The 11,695-nt window shown below is 41.4% G+C and overlaps 1 protein-coding gene across 1 annotated transcript; it reads left to right on the top strand.

The window, feature by feature from the left end:
- Positions 1-141: 141 nt before the first annotated feature.
- LOC131728443 (zinc-binding protein A33-like) lies at positions 142-2,131 on the top strand (the record flags this gene model as incomplete). The annotated part of the gene is made up of 3 exons (XM_059019434.1): positions 142-164; positions 250-368; positions 1,123-2,131. Coding segments are annotated over 3 exons (684 nt in total), but the record flags the coding sequence as incomplete, so codon positions are not given.
- Between the last annotated feature and the right edge of the window lie 9,564 nt (positions 2,132-11,695).

The following is an 11,695-nucleotide window of genomic DNA, read 5'->3' as shown; positions in this document are numbered from 1 at the left end:
ATTGGTTTGGTGCTCTAGAGAATATGTTAATGGTTAAACACTGACTTCAAAATGTAAAGCTGGACAGTGTTGCTGCTGTTTTATATCAAAGTGGTATTTGTGTTTTAATAATGTCTCAATTCATGTCCTTGTTTGTTTCAGAAGTACAAAGACACAAAGAGAAGGTATGTAAGATCTGGCCTGTCTTCCTCTCTTGTATTGTATTGAATGCAAACACAGAGCAGCACTAACTCCTGAATATGATTGCAGAGCCGAGTGCACACTGCAGGATCCACAGTGTGTTTCAGGAGCGCTGATAGATGTAGCCGAGCACCTGGGCTCTCTGAAGTACAAAGTGTGGGAGAAGATGCTGGGGATTGTTCAATACAGTGAGTCCTGTGGGGCAGCATCACAAAGGGGGGGGGGGGTGCATATAACCACAAACCACAATGTGTGTAAGCAGCAAGATACAGCTCTCTACAATCAATAATAATACACTATGAAATGTACAGACCTGAAGCAAATACACTTCTATCCATCACAGAGATCATCTCTCAGTTCAATATTAAAGCATTGTGAGCTGCTCATAGTATTGAGGTGAGCTGGAAGAGCATTCCCAGAGAGCAAAAGGCTTTCTGATCCCATGTTGGTCTGCATTAAAACTCCTTGTAAAGAAACTCCTGCAGTAGAACACAGACTTCTCTGAGTTCAGCACGTTGTCTTGGAATGCTCCCAGAGCTCTAAGAACGTTAGTGCTGAGCAGTGTCTCAGTGTTCTGTTCTAGAGCTCTGTGATAGAACTCTGTGAGCAGCTACAATTCTCACTGACCAGAGTTCCGGAGCCAGTTATACTCAGATCATCCAGCCGGACATCAGTTCAGCATTTATATAATGTACACCCTCTCCGCCAATCAGGGCTGGGTTTATACATGCTATGAATGGATCTGATTTAAACAGGTTTAGACACTGTTTGTTTGATATTTTAAGGGAATTTCTTTTTTTAAAACATATGTTTGATATTGAATAATAATATTTGAAATGGTATATTATAAAGACAAATATACAACTCTTACCATCTGGTTTATTAATATGCTTGTAGGTTGGTGTTCTAATTTATAACCGTGTCTCTCGTTTCCTCTCTCAGCTCCAGTGACTCTGGATCCCAACACAGCACACCCTGCTCTGATACTGTCTGAGGATCTAACAAGTGTGAGACTCAGCAATGAGAGACAGCAGCTTCCTCACAACCCACAGCACTTTGATCGCTGTGTCAGTGTGCTGGGCTCTGAGGGGTTCACCTCAGGGAAACACTGCTGGGACGTGGAAGTAGGGAACAAACCTGACTGGGATCTGGGTGTGACAAAAGAGTCCAGCCAGAGGAAAGGGAGCATCACTCCGAACCCAGGAGCAGGATACTGGACTATAGCCCTGAGGGGTGGGGATCAGTACAAGGCAGGGACCTCACCAGAGACACGACTCACTCTGGAGAAGAAACCCCAGAAGATCAGAGTTCAGCTGGACTGTGACGGAGGGGAGGTGACATTCTTTGACGCCAGTGATATGAGACCCATCTACACTTTTAAACACAGACTTACTGAGAGAATGTTTCCATATTTCTGGTCTGGCTTCCCAAACTCTGCCCCCCTCAGAATCTGCCCCGTGAAGGCAGTTATAAAACTGGACTAGCCCGATGTGTTCAGGATGAACAATAGGGCTGTATAATAATAATAATAATAATAATAAATAATAATAATAATAAATAATAATAATAATAATAATAATAATAATAATAATAAGACTGACCCTGCTGGCTGCTGCACACTGATAGGGCTGTATAATAATAATAATAATAATAATAATAAGACTGACCCTGCTGGCTGCTGCACACTGATAGGGCTGTATAATAATAATAATAATAATAATAATAATAAGCCTGTGACCCTGCTGGCTGCTGCACACTGATAGGGCTGTATAATAATAATAATAATAATAATAATAAGCCTGTGACCCTGCTGGCTGCTGCACACTGATAGGGGTGTGAGGGGTGGCAGTGACAGGTGAAGAGTTTCACTGAAGCTCATTTCCTCCTGGGTTAAAGGGTTCACCAGTAAACCAGTAAGAACAGGATCAGGTTGTGTGGTTTCCTGAAGGTGCTGGGGGGGTGTATATGAAGGGGGGGGGGGGGGGGGGTGTCACTGGTATAATATCATGTCACTCTGACTGCAGCCAATAGAAACACAGGAAATACATCATTCTTGCTGACTGCTCAACACCACCCGTGTGGAGGAGCTCAGATTAAAAGGACGCTGGCTGCAGTCAACTCTTCATAATTAATGTCAATTTTCTGAATCTAATAAAATTATGATACCACAATGTTTATGATATTGTATCTGTTTATGATAGATGTATCTAAGATTGGTAATAACCATGGGTTTAAAACATGATCTAGCCTTTAATTTTTATTTTGTATTTCCAGTGTTTAATTCCCCTTTGAATGGGGTGAAGCCCATTTCTCATATATATATATTATTTTATTGTGTAAAAGAAGTCATCTTGTGAAGTTGGGTTCTCTATCATTTATAAAGGAGAGGTTTAGTAAAGTCTATAAAAATGATTTCCCCTCAGAAATCAAATGAATAATGAAATGTATTGCTTAATTGCTTTTTAATGGTATTATTATTTTTTAAATGTTCATGTTAATCTATGTAGTTCTATGTGTGTGATTGTTTCTGTATTGCTGCTTTCTTGGCCAGGGCTCTCTTGAAAAAGAGATTTTGAATCTCAATGTCACTTCCTAGTTAAATAAAGGTTTAAAAAAATGAATCAATAAACTTGAGGGTGGTTCCACTGGTTTAAATTCAATTCCAGATGTGGTCAATGTGCTGCTTTAAAACATGAAGAATCCATTGTGCATGTTGAAGAATCTGTAGCAACTGGTATAGAGCTGCATTCTGTATCGTTGATCCTGGTGAAATATCATTAGGGCTTCTGATATTTGGTTTTAACTGATAAAAACCGATAAAACACCCCCGATACAAAATCGGTGTATAGCCAATGAACACCAGAAACCACCAGAAAAACAATGGAAATGGTGACTCAATTCACGTTGACCACCCCTTTCCCATAAATAAAAAACTACTACTACTAGAAAAAGAAATGTTTCCCCTCCTTCCTGACTCATCTATCATTGATTTGTTCTGAATACTTTAAACCCACCCCAACCACTGAGTAACAGCACATTCCTACATGTCTATTGGAGACTCTGCCTGCAAGATTTAAAATGAGATTACAATCAGGATGGAGGCTTGCTCGTGGGATTTAAAGCTGTGTTACAGTTAAGATATGAAGGATTTAAACAGAATTGCAAATTGTGGTGAAATGTAAAAAAAAATGCCTCCACACAAAAACCCCAGAAGAATGTGCCATGACCAGAAGGATTTCATTGTGGAAGACAGCGAAGGAAAGAAGGCACGACTTAAGTGTGTGTGTGTGTACTGTCCATTTACTATACATATTGAGACAGCAAAAAACACACACACATTTTGAAATGTAACTGAAAACAATCATTTCATCCAGTGACAGCCCCCCCCAAAAAAAGATTTACAAAAAACTTAGCTAAAAATAAGCACGAAAAGATTAAATTAATAAAAACCAAAAAAACAGAAGCCCTAATTGTAAGATACTTTATAAAAGATTTATAAATGGTTCTGAATTTTCTCGTGAGAGATTGTATCAGAGTATAAATGGTGTGTTATAAGTTACATTATAAATCATGTTATAATGTATATTCTAACATGTTTATAACATGTTTAAGCAAAACAGAACAATGTCAAAAGTGTAAAATAATGGTCTTATTATCTCTAATCATAGTCTATAACTGTTAATAGCAAAATTGATAGCATGTTTATGGATGGTTGTGGCAAAGTGGGTTATAGTGCGCAAGTGCGAGGTGATGCAGTGCTCCAAACAACAACAAACACAGTACTGGTGATATGATGGTTCTTTATTTATACTCCAACAGTCAAAACTGACCAACAGAAACTAAAGAAATACAGGCAGTGCACAATGATTGGCACTGTTCTGTATAAATAATGCACAGGGCAGTCCCAAATAATAACACACAAGTTCACAAATAGACACACACAGACAAAACATACACGGTCACCAGTCCTGTAGTGAGTGCAGTAGTGCTCGTGGTGAATATATATTACAGTGTAATTTAGTGCAGTGTTGTTCCGGGTGGGTGCTGGCCTCTGGCGACAGCTCCGGAACGTGTTTAACCATCTAACAAATAACAAGCAAACAGTTAGACAAATAAAACAAAACACTCACGATACGATAATACGGGTCCTTCCGGTCTCAATACACAGTAACCAAAACTAAGGAACAGATTGCGATTCTCCGTCCCCTTTTATGCTGTCACACATGACCCCTTGGTAAACGAGTGCAACCGCCTCTCCAATCTGCGGCTGCCACATCATTTCCCTTCCGGATCAATGCTTTATTGCAACAGAGTCTCGCCCCTTTCCTTGCTGTCCGACTTCCCTTGAACCCTGGGAAAGAACTGTCAGGCCAGCCCATCCAAGGAACTCTGTTCTTGCTGCTTAGTGCCCTCACAGGTCGGGAGGGTGATTTACAACCAAGAATCATTCGATCTCTGTCACATATCCCACCGCTCAGAGTGGAGCCGAAGGAACACTCGGCTGAATCTAGCTTTCCCATTACTCCCCCCTCTCGTGAAAAATAATCTGCATTTTGATGGTCTTTACATGCACGGTGTACCATATGGTACATGAAGGGTGGCAACACCAGATACCATCAAGTTATCTGGGCATTACTGTCCTTCATTGAGATAAACTTCGCCTTTCCCAGTCTATCTAGAGGTTCGTTGACCCGAGACATAGGGTATGCATCGAATTTGGCAATAGCGTTTACCTTCCGGAAGTCCACACAGAAGCGATTGGTGCCGTCTTTCTTGGCCATGATGACAATAGGACTGCAACACTCACTCCTGGAAGGTTCAATCACCCCAAGCTCAAGCATGTCCCATACCTCTTTGCGAACGTCACTTCATCGACTTTCCGGGATCCGGAAAGGTCTCTCTCGTACTGTGACACCTAAGGGAGAGACAATATCATATTGAAACAAGTTAGTCCTGCCAGGCACGTCAGAAAAAGCATTGCTGAATTCCTCAATAAGCTTACGCAGCTCCCATTGCTGATCTGGAACCAATTGTTCCCCCATCGAAATTATTTTAGTGCTAGGAGTCTCTGGACAGGGGCCTAAATCATCCTCTATATTGCCTGGGTCTATAAACAAGACCTCCCTTGCCTGCCAGGGCTTAATAAATTTACATGATAAATTTCACGTTCATTACGGCGATTGGGGTGTCTAATTTCATAATTCACCTTTCCTATAGCCTGAATCACTTCATATGGCTCCTGCCATTTAGCACATAATTTCGATTTTGAGGAGGGAAGCAGCAGCATTACCTTGTTTCGTAGTAGGAGTATATGTGTGGAGTAGTAGGGCAGCAGTGTGGAGTAGTGGTTAGGACTCTGGACTCTTGACCGGAGGGTTGTGGGTTAAATCCCAGGTGGGGGACACTGCTGCTGTATCCTTCAGCAAGGTACTTTACCTAGATTGCTCCAGTAAAAACCCAACTGTATAAATAGGTAATTGTATGTAAAAATAATGTGATATCTTGTAAGAATTGTAAGTTGCCATGGATAAGGGAGTCTGCTAAGAAATAAATGATAATGATATGCTTCACTACGTTTTTGGACGAGCCTTTATGCTCCTCCCACCCCTCTCTCAACAGATCGAGGATGCCACGAGGCTGTCGGCCGTACAAGAGCTCAAAGGAGGAGAACCCTGTTGAGCTCTGCGGCACCTCTCTCACTGCAAAAAGGTGGTAGGGAAGAAGCGATGCCCAATGTTTTTGCTCTTGCATTACAAAACATCTCAGCATCTGCTTCATGGTCTGATTAAATCGTTCCACCAAACCGTTCGTCTGTGGATGATAAACAGATGTCCTGATGGGACGTATTTTTTTAAATATTTTATATACCTGCTGTAACGTGTTAGACAAGAAGTTGGTCCCATGATCAGTCAAAATCTCCTTGGGGATCCCTATGCTAGCCATAATCTGCACTAACTCTGTGGCTATTGCAGCAGTGCTAGTGGACCTCAATCGAACTGCCTCCGGGTATCGTGTTGCATAATCTACTACTACTAATATATGCATATACCAAGAGTCAGAAGGTATCAAAGGGCCCACTATGTCCATTGCGATGCGTTCAAAAGGAGTGGAAATAATCGTCAGTGGAACCAAAGGGGTGGGGCGTACTTGACCTGGCACTACTCACTGGCAGTCTGGGCATGTGGCTACATATTTCGACACTTCACTATGAAGCCCTACCCAATAGAATCAAGCCAATATCCATTCCCTTGTCTTGTCAGCTCCTAGGTGCCCCGCAAAAGGGAAAACATGCACCAGTCTCATGACCTCGGTCCGACAAGACACAGGAACCAATAATTGCGTTACAGGCTGTCCTGTGCCCGCAGCTATATTTACCCTATATAATAATTGCCCCTTGATACTGAAGTGTGGATATACTAGCGCTTCAGCACCATCAACATCCTTATCTTCAATAGACCGGACCTGCCACCAAGTGTGCACTAGTGACAGGTCATTATGTTAGAGGTGCTGGTGACGTTAACTACATTTTAACCTGATTTCTACCTGAATATTTATTCTTTCTTAATTATTACAAAATAAACCTGATTTCACCTTATTTATTCATTAAATAAAAATAAAAAACATTCACCCAAATTTAGAAAAATATTTCACGTAAAAATCAGAACCCCCCACTGCTCTGGTTTAAAGAGCATCATTTAACTGGAGTCCATGTCCTGTCACATACTCGTTATTCCAATGCAGCGGATCCACTGGAGTCCACGTCCTGTCACATACTCGTTATTCCAATGCAGCGGATCCACTGGAGTCCACGTCCTGTCACATACTCGTTATTCCAATGCAGCGGAGCCACTGGAGTCCACGTCCTGTCACATACTCGTTATTCCAATGCAGCGGAGCCACTGGAGTCCACGTCCTGTCACATACTCGTTATTCCAATGCAGCGGAGCCACTGGAGTCCACGTCCTGTCACATACTCGTTATTCCAATGCAGCGGAGCCACTGGAGTCCACGTCCTGTCACATACTCGTTATTCCAATGCAGCGGAGCCACTGGAGTCCACGTCCTGTCACATACTCGTTATTCCAATGCAGCGGAGCCACTGGAGTCCACGTCCTGTCACATACTCGTTATTCCAATGCAGCGGAGCCACTGGAGTCCACGTCCTGTCACATACTCGTTATTCCAATGCAGCGGAGCCACTGGAGTCCATGTCCTGTCACATACTCGTTATTCCAATGCAGCGGATCCACTGGAGTCCACGTCCTGTCACATACTCATTATTCCAATGCAGAGGATCCACTGGAGCATTAAACGCTTTGGCTCCCTCCTATCTAAATTATATTTTGAGTTCATATAATACCTAGACCAGTGGTTCTCAACCAGTGGAAAAATTCGACTGACTTTTCTTTTAAGTTCGGGTGTTTGGTTTCCAGGTGACGAATCATTTTTGAAGGTTTCATAGCTTTGTTGCTCAGAATCACACCACACACAACACACTGAGGTTCTGTGCATTCTTCATCCCTGCTTGGAATAAACCCAGACTTTATGTAAGCACCATTGTATTTTCTGTTGAAGGCCGAGCATTTCCTCATCTTTCCCTTCTTCCCTTTCATTGCATTCTCGTCACATTCCTCATCACATTCCTCATCACATTCCTCATTGCATTTTCATCACATTCCTCATTGTATTCTCATCACATTTCTCATCACATCCCTCATCACATTCCTCATTGTATTCTCATCACATTCCTCATCACATTCCTCATCACATTCCTCACTGTATTCTCATCACATTCCTCATCACATTCCTCCTCACATTCCTCATTGTATTCTCATCACATTCCTCATCACATTCCTCATCACATTCCTCACTGCATTCTCATCACATTCCTCATCACATTCCTCATCACATTCCTCACTGCATTCTCATCACATTCCTCATTGCATTCTCATCACATTCCTCATCACATTCCTCACTGTATTCTCATCACATTCCTCATCACATTCATCATCACATTCCTCACTGTATTCTCATCACATTCCTCATCACATTCCTCCTCACATTCCTCATTGTATTCTCATCACATTCCTCCTCACATTCCTCCTCACATTCCTCATTGTATTCTCTTCACATTCCCCATCACATTCCTCACTGCATTCTCATCACATTCCTCATCACATTCCTCACTGCATTCTCATCACATTCCTCACTGCATTCTCATCACATTCCTCATCACATTCCTCCTCACATTCCTCATTGTATTCTCTTCACATTCCCCATCACATTCCTCACTGCATTCTCATCACATTCCTCATCACATTCCTCATCACATTCCTCACTGCATTCTCATCACATTCCTCATTGCATTCTCATCACATTCCTCATCACATTCCTCACTGTATTCTCATCACATTCCTCATCACATTCCTCCTCACATTCCTCATTGTATTCTCATCACATTCCCCATCACATTCCTCACCATATTCCTCATATAATTCCTCATCACATTCCTCATCTCATTTCTCATCATATTCCTCATCACATTCCTTATTACATTCCTTATTGCATTCTCATCACATTCCTCATCACATTCCTCATCTCAATTATCTTTCCCTGAACTTTTTCCTAATTCTGAAAAACCGATGCAAAGGCACTTGCTTTGACATATCTGATCAAATAAAAACAATTCTGTCCCTTGCCGCTCTCTACTACAGTACTGTTGTCAATTTCTGTTGAAAGCTTGCGCTCCAACATTATGTTAAATAGAATACCCGGAGTGGAGCTAATGGAGTGGAATGGAAGTTTACTATGAGCGGCCAGTGACTTTGTGAAATTCCACTCACACTTATTAAATATAAATATTCTGTGTCAGTTTTTTTTTTCTTAATATATATTTTTTTTACCTAAAAAAACAAAAAACTTTTATTTTTATAATGAAATTTTACACGGACTGGCAAAGAGGCTGCCATGGACCGCGCCGGCCCACTGACCAGTCATTGAGAACCATTGGTCTAGGTATACAGTGCCTTGCGAAAGTATTCGGCCCCCTTGAACTTTGCGACCTTTTGCCACATTTCAGGCTTCAAACATAAAGATATGAAACTGTAATTTTTTGTGAAGAATCAACAACAAGTGGGACACAATCATGAAGTGGAACGAAATTTATTGGATATTTCAAACTTTTTTAACAAATAAAAAACTGAAAAATTGGGCGTGCAAAATTATTCAGCCCCTTTACTTTCAGTGCAGCAAACTCTCTCCAGAAGTTCAGTGAGGATCTCTGAATGATCCAATGTTGACCTAAATGACTAATGATGATAAATAGAATCCACCTGTGTGTAATCAAGTCTCCGTATAAATGCACCTGCACTGTTATAGTCTCAGAGGTCCGTTTAAAGCGCAGAGAGCATCATGAAGAACAAGGAACACACCAGGCAGGTCCGAGATACTGTTGTGGAGAAGTTTAAAGCCGGATTTGGATACAAAAATATTTCCCAAGCTTTAAACATCCCAAGGAGCACTGTGCAAGCGATAATATTGAAATGGAAGGAGTATCAGACCACTGCAAATCTACCAAGACCTGGCCGTCCCTCTAAACTTTCAGCTCATACAAGGAGAAGACTGATCAGAGATGCAGCCAAGAGGCCCATGATCACTCTGGATGAACTGCAGAGATCTACAGCTGAGGTGGGAGACTCTGTCCATAGGACAACAATCAGTCGTATACTGCACAAATCTGGCCTTTATGGAAGAGTGGCAAGAAGAAAGCCATTTTTTAAAGATATCCATAAAAAGTGTCGTTTACAGTTTGCCACAAGCCACCTGGGAGACACACCAAACATGTGGAAGAAGGTGCTCTGGTCAGATGAAACCAAAATCGAACTTTTTGGCAACAATGCAAAACGTTATGTTTGGCGTAAAAGCAACACAGCTCATCACCCTGAACACACCATCCCCACTGTCAAACATGGTGGTGGCAGCATCATGGTTTGGGCCTGCTTTTCTTCAGCAGGGACAGGGAAGATGGTTAAAATTGATGGGAAGATGGATGGAGCCAAATACAGGACCATTCTGGAAGAAAATCTGATGGAGTCTGCAAAAGACCTGAGACTGGGACGGAGATTTGTCTTCCAACAAGACAATGATCCAAAACATAAAGCAAAATCTACAATGGAATGGTTCACAAATAAACATATCCAGGTGTTAGAATGGCCAAGTCAAAGTCCAGACCTGAATCCAATCGAGAATCTGTGGAAAGAACTGAAAACTGCTGTTCACAAATGCTCTCTATCCAACCTCACTGAGCTCGAGCTGTTTTGCAAGGAGGAATGGGCAAAAATTTCAGTCTCTCGATGTGCAAAACTGATAGAGACATACCCCAAGCGACTTACAGCTGTAATCGCAGCAAAAGGTGGCGCTACAAAGTATTAACTTAAGGGGGCTGAATAATTTTGCACGCCCAATTTTTCAGTTTTTTATTTGTTAAAAAAGTTTGAAATATCCAATAAATTTCGTTCCACTTCATGATTGTGTCCCACTTGTTGTTGATTCTTCACAAAAAATTACAGTTTCATATCTTTATGTTTGAAGCCTGAAATGTGGCAAAAGGTCGCAAAGTTCAAGGGGGCCGAATACTTTCGCAAGGCACTGTATATGGGAATCTAGGTAATGTGGTCATGTCTTCTACTTCCTGTTCAAACCCTGGCAGCAGCGTTTTGCACAAGCTGCAGTCGGGATAACACAGATCTGGGAATACCAGAGAAAAGAGCATTGCAATAATCTAATCTGGATGTTATGAAAGCATGCATCACTCTCTCTGTATCTTCCATGGAAAGAAAGCGACTTAGCTTAGCAATATTTCTCAAATGAAAAATGGATACTTCCGTTAATTTTTCTAATATGAGGTATGAACATAGGCGGCACGTATAAGAGGCTTCGGGAGCCTAAGCCTTTTATACATACGCCGCTCTGCTTTTTAAACAGGTCAATAAGCAGAGACCACAGGCAGGGCTCACGCCTCACACCATCTCTGGCTGTCAGCACCCAGCGTCAGGCAGTCTAGCGGCAGAAAATCAATGCAGCTGCGCTGTTTCTAAAAAAAAAAATATGTATTCATGTCCAGAATATCCTGACTCCTGAATTCCTCGGATTTTATGTTTCCAATCTCGGGATTTCTGTATCAGAAAAAGGTCCGGAAATCCGAGACTGGATTCCCTAATTATTATCCATAGATTTCCTTTGTTTACAGATAAAAAGATGATGCAGCAAGCTGTTTTTCTTTTAAATTTCATTAATTCTTTAAGAAGTTATATTAAAACGCAACTCAAACTAAACATGCAGTAATTATTAACATTGACCACAAGAGGGAGCCTGTTGTCCATAATGTAGTAGCAGTGACTTATTCTCAATTTGATTTCATCCCCAGCAGTTATTAAAAGCTTTACTGACATACTGATATAAACATTGCTGCATCTTATAATATCAAATAAACACATTAAATACAAATAAAATAACT

This window comes from Acipenser ruthenus, unplaced genomic scaffold, assembly GCF_902713425.1.
Source record: "Acipenser ruthenus unplaced genomic scaffold, fAciRut3.2 maternal haplotype, whole genome shotgun sequence".
Classification (NCBI taxonomy): Eukaryota; Metazoa; Chordata; class Actinopteri; order Acipenseriformes; family Acipenseridae; genus Acipenser; species Acipenser ruthenus.
This window is presented reverse-complemented; position numbering and strand designations above follow the sequence as displayed.